Source organism: Setaria italica, chromosome I, assembly GCF_000263155.2.
Source record: "Setaria italica strain Yugu1 chromosome I, Setaria_italica_v2.0, whole genome shotgun sequence".
Classification (NCBI taxonomy): domain Eukaryota; kingdom Viridiplantae; phylum Streptophyta; class Magnoliopsida; order Poales; family Poaceae; genus Setaria; species Setaria italica.
The window spans coordinates 26084894-26107215 of NC_028450.1; the positions used below are offsets into that span (position 1 = coordinate 26084894).

The 22322-nt window shown below is 43.7% G+C and overlaps 1 protein-coding gene, 1 long non-coding RNA gene and 1 pseudogene across 4 annotated transcripts; 1 reads left to right on the top strand and 2 right to left on the bottom strand.

Moving 5' to 3' along the window:
* Window positions 1–1383: 1383 nt before the first annotated feature.
* Window positions 1384–4628, bottom strand: LOC111256258. Its single transcript, XR_002676274.1, has 2 exons — window positions 3861–4628; window positions 1384–3345 (listed from the first exon to the last, which is right to left on the bottom strand). It is a non-coding gene; the product is annotated as an uncharacterized LOC111256258 (long non-coding RNA).
* A 3521-nt stretch (window positions 4629–8149) lies between these two features.
* LOC101782998 lies at window positions 8150–13574 on the top strand (annotated as a pseudogene).
* Window positions 13575–17299: 3725 nt separating this feature from the next.
* Window positions 17300–22174, bottom strand: LOC101783405 (exosome complex component RRP45A). 3 transcript variants are annotated; one of them, XM_004952595.3, is made up of 10 exons: window positions 21969–22173; window positions 21518–21727; window positions 21330–21425; window positions 21115–21229; window positions 20790–20870; window positions 20493–20681; window positions 18913–19181; window positions 18753–18808; window positions 17795–18018; window positions 17300–17615 (listed from the first exon to the last, which is right to left on the bottom strand). In XM_004952595.3, exons 1-9 carry the CDS (start codon window positions 22094–22096, stop codon window positions 17813–17815), a joined length of 1350 nt encoding a protein of 449 aa, XP_004952652.2. In that variant the 5' UTR covers window positions 22097–22173; the 3' UTR covers window positions 17300–17615; window positions 17795–17812. The 3 variants fall into 3 exon arrangements, with proteins under 3 accessions (XP_004952652.2, XP_004952651.1, XP_022679436.1); XM_004952594.3 differs by lacking the exon at window positions 18753–18808 and having other exon boundaries at window positions 19016–19181; window positions 21969–22172; XM_022823701.1 differs by lacking the exons at window positions 17300–17615; window positions 18753–18808 and having other exon boundaries at window positions 17889–18018; window positions 21969–22174.
* Between the last annotated feature and the right edge of the window lie 148 nt (window positions 22175–22322).

The following is a 22322-nucleotide window of genomic DNA, read 5'->3' on the forward strand; positions in this document are numbered from 1 at the left end:
AGAGCCACGGCTTCCCGCCGGCCCCGATCACCGAAATCGGCGGCGGGAACAGCGCCGGCCTCCCGCTCCTCGCCCTCCCCGGCTCGTCACCGGCGTCGTCGCGGTGCTGCCTCTTGCACGGCATCACGGCCTGCCTGAGTTCGGCGCCGGCGTCGTCGCCGTTGTTGTTGACGTCATCGGAGAGGTCGCTGAGATCGATGTCGCCGGAGCTCTCGGAGCCGAGGCCCTCGGTGCAGATCCCGAGGTGCCGTGAAAAGAAGGACGGAGGCGCCTTGGACGACGGTCGTGGCAGCGGCGGAGGAGGAGGGGGAGGTGGCGGCAGTGCTGCTTCTGTGTCATCATCGAAGTTGATGAGGAACGGGCCCGGTGGTACCTGTGAGGAGGATCTCGCCGGCGCCAGCGGCGGCGGCGGCGGGGGGCCGGTCGTCCCCTGGTACCCGTATGCGCACGCGGTCGCGGCCATGCGCGCGCGCGTGGTGAGGCGAACTCGCTCTCTTCCTTGATGTGGCCGGGCCTGAGCCGTTGGCGTCCAGAGATATAGGAGGGGAGGCGATATGGGAGCCCGGGACTCGTGGCCGCGCCCTGGGACGCCTTGAAGAGGGCGGTGGCCAGTGGCGGCTGCTGCGGCGCCCCTGCGCGCGGGGCAGCGGCCAGCGCGGGGGTGGATGGGCCGGACTCGGGGTTACGATCAGATCAGATCGGGGCGCGCGGTTACGCCTCTCGCCAAGCGATCCCCCTGCTGGATTCCGGGCTGGAAAATCGCGTGCGGGGTCACGGTGATCCACTCGGTTTTGAGCTGTTTTTATCTTTCGGCAACGAACGTTATTACGGCGGATGTGGATCGGGTTCCTGGAGACCGGCAGGGTTTCGCGTGGCTCGCCTTTTGACCGGGCGCCCGCGGCGACGCGGCGTAGCGCAAGCAAATGCCAGTCGATGGCTGCCTGATTTTGCTCGATCTCGTCGTTGCACATGCCGGATTTAATTAGCGAAATCCGCGACCTGCTGGCCAGTTTGGGTTTGGCACCTCATCGTATCGACGGTTTGTATATCTGGGTGAGAGAGGTACGGAGCGAGGAAGGAAAGACGGATCGGGATTCAACATGGCAAGCAACTGACGAGTGGGGGAAGTGATGGTTCGATTCCTGATCCGAGGAATGGAGCTGATCGATGTGGGGCGCGGGTGGATAAAAATGGTCCGGCTAGGGGTTTTGCACCCACAGTTACCGTAGTGCTGTTGTAAAGGGAAATGCTTTCCCATGCAGCTCGCTAGCCCTTGACTTGATTGATAAGTGAACCAACTACCCAGATGATCGAGCCAATTGATCTTCTGGTTAGAACACGGTCATACAGAGGGATTGTACGATATAGCAGGAAAACATCTCATTTAAGCAATTGTGGCTGCTGGTATTTCATTTTATATTTTCATTCATACTCAATGCTGTGTATTTTCATACAAGGGGATACCCTCTACTAGAAACTCGGATGCTCAGGCACGCACATACTTTCAGCAATGATGGATCGATCCCTTGTTGGAACTTCCTGCAGAGGAGGTTCACAAGGCACAGAACGCCATCCACGGGCGGACCTTTTGCCGCTCTACCTTAGCCAATGGCAACCGACGAAGCACTGACCCGGCAACGCAGACCAATTATTGTATGTCTCCATCGACCCCTTCCAATTAATTTCGGATCTTCTGTACACCAGAGTCAGAGCTCACCTTCGCCAATTACAAGTACTTTGACAACGAAGGAGGTGACTGTGATTGGGCAGAAGCTATCTACCGACCGATGGCACCTTTCAGTTTCATGTGAAATGGGGAGAAACATGAAAATGAGTCTCATGAGCTGTTTATTTGATGCACAACTGAATTAGACAAACCTCTAAAGAACACGTTTGTACTTGTAATGTGTTTTCAAAAAAGAAGATCTAAAAATTTAGAGCATATACAGAAAAATAGAGAGCTACTACTTTCCCAGGAAACATCTTGAGCAGCCAACATCTAGAAAATTATCAAGGTAGTTGTGCTCAATTTCAGCATTAATCTACTATTTACATGCTACTTTTGACGATGGATGATGTACTAGTTACACATGTTTAGACAAAAGATGCACCATACATGCCCTTAAATTGCCTAGAATGATAATCTTGTAAATTTAGTTATCTAATTGTGTAACTTGGTTAACTGATATACAGAAAAGGGAATCAAAAGAATCCAAATCATATAGAGAGAAGTTAACATAATGTCACTGATCCAAAAAAGATAAAAATGTATCCATACAGAGAGGCATGCAATTTACAGACACATGGATAAAAACAAAAGCAAATGGACAGATCAGAGAAATGACACAAAAAAGTAGTTCCTACCTGAGTTCTCCCTCCCAGAAATCCTCAGCTCCTCTACATACAAGTATAGCAGTGATAAAAGCATATTGAGTCCATACCTTGTTAGCCAAGGCCATGGCAAGCAAAAGCACAGGCAGGCATACCTTGTATAGCAACCATTTATGTAAAAACTACATAAGCATGGAAATTACCAAGTACTTCATAAGTAAAAAAAGTACACACTTATATTAAATTATTTTTCTTCATTCAAAATCACAAAAATAAATGATATTTCACCTAATTAGAACAGAAATAGCTTCATACTTTCTTAGTCATAGCCAAATCTGAGATACGCAAGCAGATATTGTCCAGTCAGTAGGTTGGGGCGCTTAACAAGTATGACTTACATTTTAAATGAAATAAATCTTGAGAGTTGTTACTCACGAAATGGAGGCAAAGGAACAGAACATAACTTTTCTCAGAAACAAAGGTAAGATGTATAGCCAACCCCAAATTTGTGACCTGCTTGATTCATGCCCCCAACACAAAATTTTAGCTCGACTCCCTGGGAAGTAAAACAAACAGGCCCATCGACAAAATGTTCTGACAAGAACTCGAAACTGTATGTATCTGGCATAAACTTGAAATAAAGGAAAGATCAAAGATAATTTCTGTATCACACTAGACACAAATTAATCTGAACTCTTAACATTCACATGCACGAATCAGTCTAGCCTATATTGTTAAATGTACTCGTGAAACAACATTTACACTCACATCTTCAGAAATGGGCGTGATATGATCACAAGAATTTGCAAATGTTCATGCTCATAGGCTGCAACAATGTGCACAGGTGATGTATAATAAACTAGCAGCCTCACCTCCCTTCCTCATCGTCTATTGATCTATCTTTCACTATCCATCCTCTTACACAGAGCAACATCTAGTGGGAAGGCTGACAGTAGACGCTTCTCCCCACTTGCTTCACTTGAAACTGCTCAAGTACTACAAAGAAGGGATGTCCTACAGGCAGGAACTACAGACAAATGATGTGGTGTTCTAAAAAGAACAAAAGATTTAGGAGTGCCATATCATAATCTTTACAGGAGCAAAAGTATTTTCAGGGTAGCAGTTTGGTGCTTCCCTCCTAAAATTGGTTGAGACCCTAAAGAACAGGAGAAGGCATTTGCACCCTATGGACAACATCATCCTCTGTGATTGCTAGTAACAACTGCAAAAAAATTCTGAAAGGAAAAAAAAATCACCGCTGCAAAAGGTGAATGAACTGGACTAACCTGACCTATAATCCCCAATTTAACACAACCTGACCTAGAATCAGACATAGTCTGCCCTAAAATCCCCAAATCGAACACCTACAAACCACAGATTCAACCTAATAGGCCACAGATCAGGCACAAACCGAAGAGTTCGACAAATCGAACACCAATGGGCCACAAATCGAACCATGAACAACAAAAATTCCAACGAATCCAAGGGGAAAAAACACCATGCAGCAGGACGAGATGGAGATGAACTACCTGGTCTGCTCTGTTTGCTCAGATCAGATCCGCCGCCGAGATGAACGGCATTGAGATGTCTTCAAGATCGAGATGGAGTCCATGGAGGCGAACAGGGGAACACGAACAACAGAGCAGCAAACGGGCACAACTCGACTCACAAGCAGACCCGATAACAGCAAACCGGCACAACATCGGACAGCTAATTGCGATCTCTTGCGTCCGTTGCCGATCGGACAGCTCACAACATCGACTGACGCATAAGCAAATTCTCAGACACCTGAAATCTCTATAGAAGTGCTACGGGTGCTAAAAGGTTGTTTCTTTGCTTTGACCAATGCTTGGAGCTAAGATTGCGTTTGGTTCGTTATTTTGCAAGGTAATCAGATTACGGCCGGTAACAAGTCCGGTTAAACACGTTTGGTTGATGTAGTCAGTAATCAGGTACCTGTAATCGGATACTGCGGTATTCATATCTGGTTCCCCCGTCCACCATTGTTATCAGTTCACGTTACCGCTCCGAGAGTCCGAGGCGCCATCTCTACCATCTCCTGTTTGCTGGCGGCGCGAGGAGTACCGCCCGTGACCGCAGCGCTGAGGCTCAGAAATCAACCCTCCTCCGAATACGCCCGTCCATCTCCGGCGCGCGAGCAGCTCCGCCCCCTTCGTCTTCCCCTGCGCATAAGCGGCTGTGCGAGGAGCTTCATATGTGCAGTGCGCTGTCCTGCGGCAAGAGCAGCATCAATTGCTTCTTCCCTCTTCGTTCAGATGTGTTTCTTCTACAAGGCCGGCTTCCTGCTACCTCGGTGGGAGCATCGATGCAGTGCAGTACGCAGTTGTTCCCCCAACGAGCTGAGCAGGACTGTGCAAGTCAATGCCGGTGTGACATGAGGTGACAGACACTGTAATCTGATACTGTTACATTCTAAAACCAAACAAAGAGTGCAGTAGGTGATCACACGTCTGATTACACGGCAACTTGATTCCCGTTACCGCTGGTTGAAAAGACGCATAAAAGTAGGTGCATGACTGCAGATAAGACAAATGTGCGAGAGCGAGACACAATTGCACGCACGCATGATTCATGAAACTAGGATGATCGAAGCCTGAGGTGAACAATTAAACGCAACGCATGTACAACCAGAATGTTAGGACTTAGGACCATACGCAATAACGAGGATGGAGGATCTTTTATACAACTTCAGAATTTAGAGCTATGTTTGTAACCCCGCGTATAACAAAGTGTATTTCACGTTAAAAACAATAAATAAAAAGGCTGTGAGTTAACCTCCGAAAAAAAAAATCTTGTACTGGATGATAACAATTTAAACAAGTGGTTGATAGTGTGGCGATTGTCTTATATAACTCGCAATGTAGAACATATTGCGTTGCATTTGCACCTCCTATTGTATCCTATAGATGAACATGATACGAGATGACGTGTTTGGTGCTTCATTATGTGGGCCCCACCTGCAGCAGCCTTGTGTCCTTGTGCTCAGTTTTCTCTGTGGGCTTCGTTCTTTTACAGGCATCATTAAGCCCTTGTTTAGTTGTTAAAATTGGGAGTGCCAAAATTACTGTTCCGGTACTGTAGCACACTGTAGCGTTTCGTTTATATTTGTGAATTATTGTTCAAATATTGACTAATTAGGCTCAAAAGATTCGTCTCGCAAAGTACAACAAAACTGTGCAATTAGTTTTTAATTTCATCTACATTTAGTACTCCATGCATGTACAACAAGTTTGATGTGATGAGGAATCTTCTTTTTGCATAGTGCCAAAGTTGGGAGTTGGGGGTGAAGTAAACAAGGCCTAACGTGTTGCGAAGGGACTTGTAGGCCGGCTTCACGTCAGTGCAATGTCGCTTGCACGTTGGCGAGGTGGGACTACCACAGAGGATAGGATGCTAGGTGCTGCCACTGCTCACTGCCGTGCTATGCTACTGCTATGATGTGGGACATACAGACTCAGGGGTGTTTGGATCTTTAGTCCGGACCAAAATTCATACCACATCGAATATTCGAAAACTAATTAGGCTAATTACACAGATGGAGGCTAATTCGCGAGATGAATTTATTTAGCCTAATTAATCCATCATCAGCACATGTTACTGTAGCATCGCATTGTCAAATCATGGACTAATTAAACTTAATAGATTCGTCTCACAAATTAACCTTCATCTGTGCAATTGGTTTTGTAATTAGTCTATGTTTAATACTCCTAATTAGTATCTAAATATTCGATGTGACAGGAATTTTAGGAGCCCCTAAATAACCAAACACCCCCTCAGTTCACATGTAATGCGTCCCGGTGCCCGTGGTGGCCTCCATGCTTCAATGCGGGTGGGTGCGGCCCACTAGGGGTGTTTGGTAGCACTCCACTTTAGGAAAATTAGCTCAACTCCACCAACTCTAAAAAACTCGCAGCCAAACACGTCTAGCTCCACCAACTCCAGCTCCAGAAAAAAGTGGAGCTAGGGGTCAGATCTATATTTTTTTTGATTACCTCAAGGAGTGCTAAAAAACTCCAGTCTCAGACCTCCTCATGGAGTTAGTAGGTATTTACCTACCTAATCTACTCAATACATAACTTACCGGTTCGCGAAACAAAAGAAAAAATCTTGTAGCCCCCTCATCCCGTCGCTCCCCCACCTCCCACGAACCCTGGCGGCCTAGGCGTGCTGGGCCATGGCGGCCTTGGCGGCCTAGGGGCCGCCGGCTGAGCCTCTTTGGGCGGGTCCAGGGGTGCGCGGCAGCTCCTGCGGACTCCGGCCGTTACAGAGCAGAAGCACCTGCAGTGCTAGCACCATCTCGTCCCAAGCAGCAGGCTCCATGGAGGTCCCTCATCGACGCCTGCTCCCACAACGGGACCTCAATTTGGCTGCGCCGGATCTCGATTTGGCTGTGCCGAACCTCAATTCAGCGAGCTCAATGTGCAATGGAGGGGAGCTGGGTCGCCGTGTGACTGCGTGAGCTTGTTCCTGTGTGGGCACGAGGCATATGAGGACCCCCGCGCGGCCGCGCAGGCTCCACGAGCTGGTGGCAGCTGAATGATTGGTAGATGAAGAATAAGATTTCATCTAAGAGGAAATTGAAAAAACACAAATCGATTTGAGGCAAATAATCCATGAGGAAATCATAGCTCCAAGAAAATAGAGATTGAAGCCAATAAATAGGATTGGGTGTAGGCCGTGGCCGTGGCTGCAACCTTCTAGGCATATGAACTAATTTGTAATGACGAGGTTGATTTTGTACCGTATTTGTTACGACCTTTCGTTCGGTATAACATTATTTGGTTGAACGTTTTAATCATTGGAACATTATTGGATGAAACATCTCATTTTATATCTTGCCATGCTCATTGTTGAGCTAGTTCTTTTTCCCAGCGATAGTACTGTAACAGTGGGCAAAAAACAAAATAAGAACTATCCAGAATACTTAAAATACAACCAGCCATCCACCGTGGGCAAAATAGAACATTCCTACCAAATTCTCATATTTCTGGAGCTGGAGCACTACAATTTGTCAAATACGTACAGTAGCTTCATATTTTTCTGGAGTTGGTGGAGTAGAGCTGGGAAAGTGTGGAGCTGGTTTTTGTGAAGTTAATGTTAGAAATTAGAATTCACGAGAAGCTGGCTCGTTTGCTGTTTTTTTCCATTTCTTTCCTTTTTCATGCTATTTTTTTTCTTTGCAAGTCCCTACTTTTGTTTGCCCAAGTATTTCATAACAACAAAAAAATAATATTTATGGGTAATATATCAAGTCAAATGACACATGTCATGGATGAATATGTGCCAAGTCAAACATTATAAGTCTGATCCATCCACCTTCCTGGTATCATGCTACGTGATTATAACTAGTATATCATCTATTGTTAATATGGTTTTTAAATATAAACTACTAGTAGTTGAAATTTAGACTCATTTATATAGCATATATGTATATTTTAGCGAACTGAGCGTAGCTTAGCTAGTAAGGTTTCTTGTGGTGGAACCTGCCTATCAGGATTCGAGTCCTCGACTCGACACTGGTGCTCGTATTTGCCTGTCGGCAGCGAGGCGGTAGTGATGACTTCGTCAATCTCGAGGATTTGACAGCTTAGTCTTTTGGATGTGTTTATAGAGGTAGGATTGTGTGCGTGTTCATAGGGCGAGTGTGCCGTATGTTTCAAAAAATATATGTATGTTTCCAGAAGCTACCCAAATCCGAAAAGAATATGAAATCGACAATACGTATGACCGTAACCCTACCCAATCATATTACACGCCTACCTACCCCGTTTCCGATGGACCGTGGACCGAAAAAGATACGAAATCGACAATACGTCTCTCGCTCGCCAGACTCCAGTCGAAACAGCAGCGTTCACCATAGCCGAAGCAGTCCAAGCTACCAGCAGAGCAGGTTCACACAGAGAGAGAAAAGGGAGGGAGGAGATGGCTAGGGACGGCGACGAGGGGAGGAAGGTGGCCGTCGCCGCCGTCCAGTTCGCCTGCACCGACGTCGAGTCTGACAACTTCGCCACCGCCGAAAGGTGCATCCGCAACCCATCCCTGTTCTGGTGTCTCGTCCCAAAGATCCAAAACGTTAGCTGTCTCCTGTCTGGTTTAGCTGCATATCGGTGCACTTGCTTTGATTCAGTCGTGATTTGAGGACCCTATACGAAAATGCGGTAGAGTGAGTACTAATGTGCTCCACTGCTCCTAGCCTCCTAGTATACCTTTTGGTGTTTCTGCTAGGATTTGCGACGATCTGTGTGCTGAACTACTCCTGCTTTCGATAGCTGTGAACTTGTTTGCCTCGATATTCTGATTCTGTACATGTTCTGTGACTGGATAATGCAGTGAGAATATACATGCCTCTCTGTGCCATGACTGCTGATGTTGTTGCAGAACAATAGTATTAACCAATAGCCCTGCTTGCTACTTTAAGAACTATCCAAAATCCTGATACTAAGGGCGTGTTTGTTCCTCGAGCTAAAATTTAGCTCGTGTCACATCGAATATTCGGAGGTTAATTAGAAGGACTAAATATAAGTTAATTATAAAACTAATTGCACAGATGCAGGCTAAACGGCGAGACGAATCTATTAAGCCTAATTAATCCATCATTAGCAAATGTTTACTGTAGTAGCACATTGTCAAATCATGGACTAAATAGGCTTAATAGATTCATCTCGCCGTTTAACCTCCATCTGTGTAATGAGTTTTGTAAATAGTCTACGTTTAATACTTTTAATTAGTATCTAAACATTCGATAATTAGTATCTAAATATTCGATGTGGCAGGTGCTAAAAATAAGCAAGTGAAATCAAATGCTCCCTAAATATAGTCTCTGTTTTCATTTTCTCATTCTGGTAAGCTTTGACTAACTACGGTACAGGACAACTATGATGTATGACAGTGAAAGCGCCATCCATTTGCTTAGCGCTATTTGGTTACTTTTGCTTATTTTTAGCACCCGTCACATTGAATGTTTAGATGGTAATTAGGAGTATTAAACGTAGACTATTTACAAAACCCACTACATAAGTGGAGGCTAAACAGCGAGATGAATCTATTAAGCCTAATTAGTCCATGATTTGACAATGTGTTGCTACAGTAAACATTTGCTAATGATGGATTAATTAGGCTTAATAGATTCATCTCGTCGTTTAGCCTCTATTTGTGTAAAAGGTTTTGTAAATAGTCTACGTTTAATACTCCTAATTAGTATCTAAACATTCAATGTGACAGGTTCTAAAAATAATCAAAGACCAAACGCTATCGTTCAAACTCTATAGTATTGGTTTGTACGCTAAACCACCGCAGTGCATATCCAGCAAGCGTATACTTGTCTCCCTTACCGATCTCAAACTATTTTCTATTTCTCTATATATTTGAACAAATCTATTCCAAAACCTTGTACTGTTTTGACTTGGAGCCACCGTGAAAGAATTGAAGCGCATTTTCCTCATCACCTTCAAATAAAAGCCATCTACGTTGATGACTCAGTTTTGACACTCTAATAGGAACAACTCTTTTTCTTAAGTTCGTTTATGTCATTTTCGCAATAGCAGTTCCCTTTGAATTGTTGTTACTGTGCCCTGTCGTTTCCATTGTCATTAACCCTGTGGTTCTAGTTACCTGTTACCCTGGGTACGGTGAACTTGCACACCTATAAGCTTGAAAAGTGAATGAAAAAAGCAGATTCGTTCATATGCCAATTACCTTCTTGCAACACCATCACCATGGATTTAATCGTATGAACATTTAACTTGCAATATTTAAAAGTATTTTTCAACTATAGCTATTGGAAATCCAATTTCCATGATTTGAGCTGTTCGACAGAAAAGGACTAGGAGCAAGTTATCCTGTACATTTCTAGCTGTTAACCTTTGGTCCTATCACAGTACCACCCTGTTTGCATTAAACAATAAAGGTTACTGGGTTGGTCATTTATATTGTAGGTTGATTAGAGAAGCTCACAAGAAAGGCGCAAAAATTGTACTCATCCAGGTAAATTATATGATAAATAACTTTATATTTAGTGATGAACCGTTGAACTTCAGTCTGCAATGTTCTGTTTTTCTTAAAAAACAAACCTTCACATTGGAAGAGCTAATGAGTATGAATGGAGATACTCTTTATATCTAAATCCCTATGCGTGTCCTAGGAATTGTTTGAGGGTAAATATTTGTGTCAAAGCCAAAGGATGGATTTATCTCGACATGCTAAGCCGTATAAAGGGAATCCAACAATTATAAGGTATATTTGCCTCTTCATGCTTGAAACATGTTGAAATTTAGCCAGTAACAATTCATTATATCCTTTAAAATACACGCACATTTTCCCTCGTGGTCCACAGGATGCAAAAACTTGCTAAGGAGCTGCATGTTGTAATACCAGTCAGTTTTTTGGAAGAAGCAAACAATGCCCATTACAATTCGGTGGCTGTTATCGATGCTGGTGGCACTGATCTTGGCCTATACCGTAAATCACATATTCCAGATGCACCAGGTATGCCTGCCATTTTTTTTTGTCTGATACACTATAACTGGGATTGTGTCATCTAAACAAGTTATTTTTGTTTGTCAGGCTACCAAGAGAAATTTTATTTTAACCCTGGTGACACTGGCTTTAAGGTAAACCTGCTATTTTTGAACTAGGCTACGCATCAGTTAGATGCATATATATCAGCAAAAACTTGTGTAATTGATGTTAATTGATTCAGGTTTTCAAAACTAAGTATGCAGCGATTGGTGTTGGTAAGTTAATTATGTGTTGTGGTAGTACTAGCTTATATTTCCCTTAGGCACAATAGGACTACAAAGAAGTCATTTGACATTTAGATACCTCGCTACTAATAATTGGTATCATAACCCATGACCTGGAAGGAATTTGTTGGGATCAGTGGTTCCCAGAATGTGCAAGGGCTTTGGTGCTTCGCCGAAATACTACTCTTTCCCACTGCAATCGGGTCTGATCCCCAGAATAGTGACCTGGATGTTGTAACAAAGGATTCCCGTGAACACTGGAAGCGTGTCATGCAAGGCCATGCTGGTGCTAACTTGGTACTTGGATAGCTCTCAGCTTCGTTTACGAATCATAAGTGTTTCTTCTATTTTCTGTAAGAATCCTTATTAGCAAAATAGTTTCGCGTTATTTCTCATGATTCACCTTTGAATTATTCAGGTTCCCCTTGTTACTTCTAACCGGATAGGCAAAGAAACTGCTCAGACTCAGCATGGCAAGAGTACTATAACCTTTTTTGGGAACTCACTCATTGCAGGTAATCCAGCTTCTGTGTCTGTTTTTATTGGGAATAGAGGAATATAACAACAATAAAATCATCATCATGATAAAAAGATACATGGTTCTTTGCAGGTCCAACCGGAGAAATTGTTAAGCTTGCAAATGACAAAGATGAGGATGTCCTTGTAGCCGAGTTTGACCTGGACGAGATCAAGTCGACCAGGCACGGTTGGGGGCTATTCAGGGACCGCCGCCCTGATCTCTATAAAGTTCTATTGACATTGGATGGAGAGGGATCAGCATAAGCTCCACAACATTTTGGACCTCTCAACATTTTCGGATTTCCCTATTTTGCAATATGCTGATGATACCCTAATAATCATGGAGGGATGTCCTAATCAACTGTTACATTTGAAGCAGCTACTTCACAATTTTGCTCTGTCCACTGGACTAAGGGTCAACTTCTGTAAATCAATGATGGTACCCATTAATATCACAGATGAAAGATTGCAATTCCTATCACAGACTTTTGGATGTGCTATTGGTTCTCTCCCATTTACCTATTTAGGACTTCCACTTGGCCTTACCAAGCCAAAAATTGAGGAATTCCTGCCTATGGTCACAAGATGTGAACGGAGATTGGTATCCACATCAAAATTTCTGTCAGACGCAGGGAGGCTGCAACTGACAAACTCAATTTTTACAGCCATGCCAATGTTTCATATGTGCACTTTCCAGCTACCCAAGACAGTATATAAACAAGTGGATAAATATAGAAAATGTTGCCTCTGGAGAAAGTCCGATGTAAATAATAGGCAACCTCCAAAGGCTGCCTGGGACCTTGTTTGTCTCTCCCAAAGAAAGAGGGTGGCCTTGGGGTGTTAAATCTTAGGACCCAGAATGAAGCTCTTCTTCTTAAGTACCTTCACAAGTTCCTGAATAAATCAGATATACCATGGGTACACCTAATTTGGGAGAAATATTATGCTTCTGGCAGGTTACCAGGACAAGTCCGAAAAGGATCACTTTGGTGGAAGGATGTTGTGAAACTCTTGGACAAATTCAAAGGTCTAGCATCTGTAACTGTACATAGTGGTCAGACCTGTCTCCTCTGGCATGATTTGTGGAATAATAAGATCCCAGCACAAGAGTATCCACACTTATTCTCATTCACTACAAAAGCTGATATATCTGTTAGGAAAGCTTATCACCTGCCTAACTTGCACCAACTTTTTAATTTGCCTCTATCATCTCAAGCTCTGGATCAGCTTCTTCAATTAGGAACAGATCTGAATGGAATCCAATTTAATGAAGATCATGATTGTTGGACATATATTTGGGGCAATTCTCACTTTTCATCATCAAAAGCATATCATGTTCTGTCTGGCCATCGTCATGTGCATCCGGTTTTTGGATGGCTTTGGAAGTCTCGCTGTCAAAGTAAACACAAGTTCTTCTTCTGGCTCCTTCTTAATGACCGGCTAAGTACCCGAAATGTGCTTCGAAGAAAACACATGATTCTGCCCTCCTATTCTTGTATCTTGTGTTCACAGGATAGTGAGGAAACCTTGTTCCACCTTTTACTGCAATGTCCCTTTGCTCAAGAGTGCTAGATCAATATCAGTCTTTTTGCTAACCTGGATGAGGAGCCTTACACAATTCTTACAAGCTTCAAAGCTCAGTTACAAGTCCCTTTTTTTATGGAAATCATTGTGCTCATGAGTTGGTGTATTTGGATGGCAAGAAATGATTGGATTTTCAGGAATATTACTCCCTCCATCCAGGATGCAATGAGGAGGTTTTGGATTGTTTTTACTCAAGTTGTTCTACGAGTAAAAGAGGCTTGGAAACAACCAATGTTTGAATGGCTAGAGCACTCATTGTAATTTTACTGATTTTCTTTCTCTCCTTCTTTGTTTCCTGATCTGTATCTGTACTTTTCTTGCTTTCTTTAATATATATATCCAGGAGGGGATAATCATCCCCTCCTGTTTCATCAAAAATGTGGATGCGCTAGCTGTTCTCGCGGATCAGAAATGAAGCACACGGCTCTAGCGCATGGCTGGAGGACGGTGGCGCCTGGAGAAGCTCTGGCCGGACAATGGTTCACACTTCGTGTTGCCTAGGTGCTTTTCAAGTTGTAATAATCTTTTGGAAAAAAAAGTATATTTTTCATCCCTCAAGTATTCAAAAGTGTAACATTCATCCTTCATATTTCATTTGGTGCAAATCAACTCCTTAACTAATTAAACTAGTGTATTTATCATCCCTAGCTTAGTTTAACGATGGTTTACATCAGTTCATGTCATGCAATTATCTTAGTCATCACTGCTTAGGGACATCTAATGTTAAATCAAAAGTTTGGTCTGAATCGGTTCCGTCAATTTATTATGAGTAGTTAATTTAGAGGATTTACTGATTTTTTTTGGACTTTATATCTTCGACTCAGCATATTACGCTAAGTAATGATTAGTCTGATGATTATGTGGGCATAAACTACCATTAAATGGTACTAAACCATTGTTAAACTAAGGTGGAATGATAAATGCACCAATTTAATTAGTTAAGGGGTTGATTGACACTAAATGAAACATGAAGGATGAATGCTAAACTTTTGCAATACTTGAGGGATGAAAAAGATTAATTGTGACAAAACTGACAAAGTTCAAATTCAGCTATTTTGCCTTCTCTGATTGACAAAACTGACATATAAGACAACACAGAGTGGTTGTTTTCAAGATGGTAGATATTCAGTTTAGCTGTCTATTTGCAACATGAATAAATTACTTCCATTTTCCGCTAAGACATCCCTATGTGGGCAGTTGTTATTTTGGTCTCCTCCAATATTTCAAAATTGAGAAAAAGAGAGAGAGTGCAGGCAAGCACAAAAGGCTTGGACTGGGAACTACTCTGATTGCCACCGGAAGAAGGAAGACAGTAGCATGGTCGGATGATCCTGAGCCTTTGGTCCACACTTGCAGAGCATATATAGGAAGCATGGAGCAAAAGTTTACATTTAGAAAAGGTGAGGACATATACTAGTTGTATCGGTACACACATCAGAAAAAACGTTCGTTATTCATGCTGATTGATTTTGGTCTTCACGCAAATGTGATTCCTTCGTTCCCGCATGAGGCTAACCAGAAAAATCACTGGAACCAGCAAAGGTATGATTGGCCTGCCGCGCGCGAACTTTGACTCGGAGCTTAAACTTAACACGTTGCTAGCGCAGTGCAAAAATGCCCATGTTATGTATATTTCCTCCATTTCACAGTACTTGTTCTAGTTTCTTCTATTATTTTAGTTGTTGTTCTATAACTTCAAGGCAACTTTGACCCATTATTTCCAGTCCGACCCCTGTTAATAAATACACACTTTAGAGTGAGTTTCAACTTTCGAAATCATAACCGCACACTTTAGAGGATTAACTGAGTGCATATTGTGCATAAGACACTACTGGCCTTCCATCCAACCGCTTTTGTCTCGATTAATATTAGACCCGTGACTAAAGTGGCTTTAGTCCCGGGTTAAAAATGAGGTACCGAAAGGACACCGTGGGGGAGCTTTAGTCCTAGTTGTAAATACCAACCGGGACTAAAACCCCCATTTAATCCATGTTGTAACGGCTCCAAAAAATCCCACCGACACTCCTCTTTTGTCCCGGTTGCCGGTTGGTAATTCCAAACCGGGACAAAAGATTTATTCCTGGTTGGACTTACCAACCGGGACAAAAATGGATTGGCTCCAACTGGGATAAAATGTTCTTCCCCCTCCTTATCTTCTCCATGCGCTAAGTCTTTCTTCTGCTCCTCTCCCTTTCTTCTTCTTCCTCCTCCTTCTCCTCCTCTCCTTCCACCTCCTGATCCTCTCCCTCCGGCGCGGGTGGCCGCCCCCTCCCCCTGCTACCCCTCCCCTTCCCCCTCTGCTCGCCCCTCACTGGCAGTGAAGAGCGGTAGCGGGGTGAGAGCGGGCGGAGCGGATGCATGCGGCGGATGTGAGCGGCCGGGCGTGGATGCGTGCGGCGGTGGGCGGAGGCGTGCGATAGCGGGCCGAGGCGGATGCGTGCGGGCAGCGGATGCGAGCGGGCGGCGTGGATGCGTGTGGCGGCGGGCGGCGGTCAGCGGGTGGAGGCCGGCGGCGGTGGGTGGTGCGGGAGCCAAGGTGTGCGGAGGCCGTCCGGTGCTTTTTTTAATTTTTTTTGAATTTTTTAATCCCAGTTGACTAAAAGGGTCTTTAGTGACCGTCCTTTTATCTCGAAAAATTTATCCTGGATAGCTTTTAGAAAGATTTGAGGCTTACTACCAACCGGGACTAAAGTCAAGTTTTTCAGTAGTAAGACTAAATCGAGGGACTAAAGCCGAGTTTTTCAGTAGTGAGACTAAACCGACAAGTACCATGAAACAGAGAGAGTATTAGATCAAGCCAAGAATGGTACACATTTGAATAATACTTTGAACACAGGCCATATATCCCATTACAGTGAAAGAATCGAATAATATCAATGTTGCACATTTGAATAAATCAGGCGCAGAATACAAATTAGGGTGTTGGATTCATTCACACAATCTTTACAATCTTCAGATGGACCAAAAGTGCTTTTGCATACCATCCGTGACGAATTGGGATAGTATGACTCCATCCGATTTGAATTGGAATTCAACTAGTACATAGCGAATGCCTTAGCAAACACTAGCAGCTCTGATGTGCTGACAAATAACCCAAAGCATCTTAAAATTCAAAATACTACCATGTCAGCCCATGTTCTGCCTTACTGGCCTCTCACACAGAGCCTGAATCATTCTACATTTCTGTTAACACATCTCTCGTCTGCAGGTTGCTGTTTTGGTCTCCTCTAATATTTCACAATAAAATTAGAAAAAATGTGAAGCAATAGAAAGAACAACGAACAAGTCTAGAAGGCTGGGAGCCCCGAGGCTCTGGAAAATTCTAACTGTAACATGAACATTAACAGGTCCGATTTTGCAAAGCATTTATAGCAAGCATCGACCAGAAGACTGTTCACCAGTCTGTCTCCCATGAGGGGGAAGGTGATTCTTTATTACGGTTGAAAACGCATGATCCATTGCAATAATTTGTATTGAAAAGATGATGCGTGAATGCTATTATTCAAACCAGCGGAAACAGTAGGCCCAGCCCTTGCCGAAAGGTAACGCGACAATGGTCCGCCACCAAAATTTAACTTCGAAACGGAGTTTAGAATTGATGCTAGCAGCCTAGTAGAACAATAAGTTTAAACAAAGAGAAAAATTCAAAGAAAGGGTCTCTTTGAAAAGGCAATCGGATGGGAGACGGCCTGTTCGCTTCAGCTTATTCAGTCGGCTTATCAGCCACCAAACAGTGTTTTCCTCTCACAACAAATCAGCCGTTTCAGCTTTTCAGTCGGCTTATAAGCTGAAGCGAACAGACGGAGAGTTGATGGCGATTTCAGTTCCTTTGCCCTACTGATTTTCTTTCTTTTCTTTTTTTCGAAACGAGAATGCAGATTTCAGTTTAATTCCCGTACTTATGACGGATCCCAGGTCAACCCTTGAAACGCAAGAATGCAGTCATCTTGTATTATACATGTTTGATGTTCCATCAGACCAGGGTTAGATGAGGTTACGGCCGAAGTTTACTCGTTTCTCGATGAGCAACTGTTCTTCAAGGTGTCAAAACTGTTCAGGTCCATTTTAACGACCGTTGACAACAGAAGTTGATGGATTAACGGTAGCGTGGAGCGCATGAGCCCTTAACAAATTAATTCCATTCCAGGCTTCCAGCATTGCTGCTCAGTACAAACATTCGAGCATGACATCGAATAAGGATAAGCAGGGACATCATGCATCACAAGGCTAATTGCAAAGTTTACTGAAAACTTGACCATTCCTAGAATACAATTTTACAGCTTGTACAAAATTTGCTTGTGGTCACTTGCATCAGTAACGTCTAAAAACACAGAATAAACCCCTCAAGCATGCCGCTCCGAAGAAGAGCCATCAGTCAGGAGAATTTGAATGGGAGTTGTAGGCTATCATTTGATTTACCTGCAGAACGATACCATCACATTTTTTAGCATTAGAGTACTCAATAGGCATAGCATACAACTGTAGCATGTGCAATAATCACGACGAGCAGCGTGTAATTTAACATTGGCAAAGTGTAGTCAGGACTTATTAGTAAGAATGCCCACACAAAATACAGAACTACACAACTGACCACTCACCTTAGGCTTGCGATTAATCTAACTCCTGTCAGTTTTCTTCTTCTTTCTTTTGTGTTTTGGTTTGATAGCATCTTTTAGGCTCTTTGGAGATCCAGTTTCCTGGGTCTCTTCTGACTCTCCAGCAGCCCCAGAGCTTGATGTGCTTTTCACCTCAGCATTGGATGATTCAGTTAACATTGGTTGGGCATCCTCATGGCTGCTGGCCTTACCCATAGTTGCCGGATCTGCATGTGGAGCGTTAAACGATCATAAGAAACTGTATCTGAACTCATGAGGAGAATCAGTCTTGGCAAAATTAAGACATAAAAAAGATTCCTCAAGGAAGGCTCAAGCAGATTAAGTATGTCAAATCAAAATGACCGTAAACTGAAGGATGTCTCTGGACTGGCTGAGGCAGATTTATACATATCAGAATTTAAAGGACTGAAAGCACTCCCTCCATCCCAAATTACTATTCGTTTTGGCTTTTCTAGGTACATGACTTTTGCTATATATCTAAACATAGCATATATCTAGGTGCATAGCAAAAGCTATGAATCTAGAAAAGCCAAAATGAATAGTAATTTGGGATGGAGTAGAATGTATATCAGCCCTAAATGAAGTACCAAAACATGACCAGAATTTTTTTCTCGAACGACGCAGGAGAACTGCGTGTCATTTCATTAAGGAGGAGAAAACAAATGTGTCCAACCTGAGTACAGAACACACCCCACTGGAACTAGATTACATACGCGCCCCTAAACATGGAAAAGGGCGACCAAGCAAATGCCACAGCCTAAGAGGCAGTAAAAACATGACCAGAATAACAGGGGGAACAAGCCATAAAGATGGTATTTTCATCATCAATGGGCACTAAAAATGCCAACCAAAGAATGTTTGCAAGCACATCACAGAGAGTTTGTATTGGCAGTTAGAAGCAAAAAGAGAACTCATGGTATGTAAACAAAATTAGCAGTACCCGGCAACTGAGAAATTCTGAGGGAGCTTAATGAAACTCCTTTAGAATATGGGTCCCTACATGGCAAAAATCAGGACCAGTTGGCAAAAACTTGTGTCAAGCAAATATTTAATGCTAAATATCTACAACTTGGTAAACAAAACATCAGACTAATCGCTACCAATTTGATGGACCACCAATGAATGTTGATGTTTGTTTGTGTTTAGCAATTCTGTCCCCAGTCAAGGGTAAATTCCCTTTTATATTTCGATGGTCCTCATCACCTTTGCTTATCTCCTGAACATCACTGGGTGTCTTCACAGTTTGCGTTTCCAATTCACCATCACCTTTATCCTCCATAGTTACATCAGTAACATTAATTTTCTGAGGCAACGAGGTTGGCAAACGCTTTACTTTCTTTAAAGCTTTCTCAGTGGTGTATGAGTCTACCTGAAACCAAAGAATACAACCGTTTGATGCTTGATGAAATGCAAAGCCAACTGTTGAATGAGAATCATAATCTGTATAGTTTTGCATTCCATAAAACGTTCAAAGACATGTAAACTGCAATATTTGTACTTTTAAAAAACACATTTAGTGGCGGTGGTCCTCAATTCTACCACCTCAAACCCCCTCTTCCCTCTCACAAAATAATCAGCTGTGTCATGTGGGCCCACCAGTACTACCTCACCCAGCACAGCCTCCCACCCATTTGTGTCCACCCTCCTCTCACACAACTTATCAGGTTCCCACCCAGCGCTTGAGGCCAGTGTCCCTACATCCTCAGTGGGAAGGTACTTGCCACTGCCACTAACCGTAGATACAACCTCTCTTCAGTCCTCCCTGCATTCTGTCTCATTTTCTTCACGCCTTCACTCATGTTCGAAAGAGAGGTAAAAAAACAATTTGAATGACATGTTTATATTAATTTAGCTCCGATGAGGTGGCTTTTCAATCTAGTGTATCTCTACTTAAGGATCGATCAGCTCACATGTTTGTTTTCAAGCCCACAGAATCAATAGAAGGCTATAATTGCATATGATATTCATTGCTATGGAAACATGAGTACATTGGATTCTATTCAACTCCTGGCGGCCGGCAGCCATTGTAATGAACCCAATCTGGAGACATGGTCAGTGGTCACTCAGATGGTGCACGTCCAGTGTGTCATCCCTGACAAGTGAACAGTGTGTTCTTTTTATTCCTCCGAACTGGTGCTCAAATTGTGGCACCACCTGAATTTTTTCTGCAATGCATTGTGCTTGCTACTTTATTTCTCATTTTCTGCTACTAGCACCCCTCCATAGAACAAATGCTAGAGATGCCGTAGGTTCAGTTCTCGCTTCTGGAGCATCAACGTTCACAGTAATTGCTTGACTTGGCTAAATTTGCATGTGTAAGGAGAGGTTGCTACTATAAGGGAAAATATTTCTGGTGAGTAAAACGGGCTAAATTTGCATGTGTATCTAGTGGAGAGATTGCTAGTATAAGGGAAAATATTTCTATTGAGTAAAACGGGGAATGTAGTCTGCTGCAGATGCTGATGTAGTGTAAGTGAACATTTTTCAACTAAGTAAATATGCAACATAATCTTTATGTAGGTAAAGAAGGAATTTTGTAATGCAAAAGTAAAATGCCATAGAATTTCACTATAACGCAATTAACATCATTTGCGTGATTTGGTTTTTAACTTGTTCATTTGGGATCCCTATCGAAGCATGGACACATTGGCTAGTCATCAATTTGAGGCCCCTCACTTACTGCTTTCTTTATTTTGCTTGTTATATCAGCAGCCTTAACCGAAGCAATTCTTAAACACTGCATAACAACACTTGACATGACGCCCTCCCCACCAGCTTTTTGGATGGAACAAATATCACCATTTGAGTTAATTGTAGCAGTCATCCTCCCTCCCATTACTGCTTCTTCCTTGTATGTGGGGTCAACAACCTACACAAAAAGATTAAGTTACACAATTGAGGATGACAATGATAGAACATGATGGCCATTAGTCAAAAACTCAAAATCAGTTTAATCTCCTGAAACATAGGGACGTACCACGATGTTACCTTCACCAAAATATGCAAAGGTTACAGCAATGGGCATATGATGTATTGTAAGAGGGATTGGATCCCTGGCCTGTAAAATACATAAGAAACAGAACACAAGATAGGTCAGTGGTGTCAACAAAGCAGGTCAGAATGTGACAACTAGCAATGGGTCTATATTGAAGTTGTGTGTACTGAAATTTATGGGAATCATACAAATTGTTCATAACAACCTAGTAAAGTAGTGAATCTAATGCTTTACAAGGGTGCTTGAACTTTGAATGATATATTAGCAAGATGATATAAAGCAGAACACATTGCAAGTGGGTGTCTACCTCAGGATCATGTACTATAACTTGCTGACCATCGTCCCCACCAATTGTGCATTCAGGCCTCCGGAAAGTAGACAAGGCTGCCAACGCAGCAATGTTAGCTGCATCAATGAGATTCCTGAGGGAAAGCATGGCAATGGACAAGCTTAGAACTGTAACTTGAAAGTGTTGACAAATTAATTATATCATCAGACAATGCATAACCCAATAACCCGCACCCTCCATTATCCAAGATGTGAAGGTCGACACGCACAGACCAAACATGCTTCCCAGCAACAACACACAGGGACTCCATGTCCACGGCCCGGCTCTCCCTGGAAAAGACATAAGCACAGAAAGAAATCCTCATTAGACTCCGCGCTCAAAATCCTTTGATGAAATAAAAGAGAAACAAGAATCTGGGGACCTGAGGCCACGGTCGATGACTCGGCCAAGCTCAATTGCTGATTCTCCAGGACGCCCAGGCTCGAAGACGGGGTCGGCCATGGGCGAGAACTCTGTGAATATGGCCAGCGTCCCCTCGTTCGGCCTGTCCCTGTAGGGCTGCACCAGCTGCGCGGTCACGTAGCCGAGCACGTGTGTCTCCCCTAGCTGCACCTCCGACGAACCGTCCTCCCTGGAGTTCCCAATAGCAATATCATTATATCATTATATCAATATGGAAGCAAACCCACTCGCCTAGTCAACGCCCAAAATCGCCACGCGCCGGAGCAAAGCGAGGCCAAGCCGCCGCGGCGGCGAGACCAAATTGCGCGCGGCCATTGACGGCCGAGGAGCAATCTCGACCCGGAGGAGTGGGACGTAACTGAGATGGGACTAGGTAAGAAGGTGGGGGTGAGGCGTGGAGGTGGATGTACCTGCCGAAGGTAATCTTGAGTGTGCGGAAGTCGAAGGAGTGGCGGCCGTCGACGCGGAGGTCGGACTCGAGCGAGCGCTCGATGAATGCGCGCTCGTTCACCGTGGGGCGCCACCGGAGGTGCTCCATGGCCGCGGACTCTCGCCGGCGGCGGGAGAGAGCTAGGGTTTTAGCGGCCCAAGGGGTTTGGCCGGTTTGGTTTGGTCGCGTCCGTTTCCTTTCCTTTTGAGAGAGGGGTGGGGCCGCGACGGACCGAGCGGTCCGTGAAAGGAGCGGACTGCGGGAAAGCAACAACATATCCTGTATGAGCCGGGCCAGGATTGTGGGCTGGGCCGTGGCATAAAAAACACATTTA

Excerpts from the sequence above, each read along its gene's own strand:
- LOC101783405 (XM_004952595.3), bottom strand. The coding sequence starts at position 22,096 with ATGGAGCACCTCCGGTGGCGCCCCACGGTGAACGAGCGCGCATTCATC. Across the intron at positions 21,426-21,517 it reads GTCATCGACCGTGGCCTCAG|GGAGAGCCGGGCCGTGGACA; the intron begins GTCCCCAGATTC and ends TGTCTTTTCCAG. Across the intron at positions 21,230-21,329 it reads CACATCTTGGATAATGGAGG|GAATCTCATTGATGCAGCTA; the intron begins GTGCGGGTTATT and ends GCTTTCCCTCAG.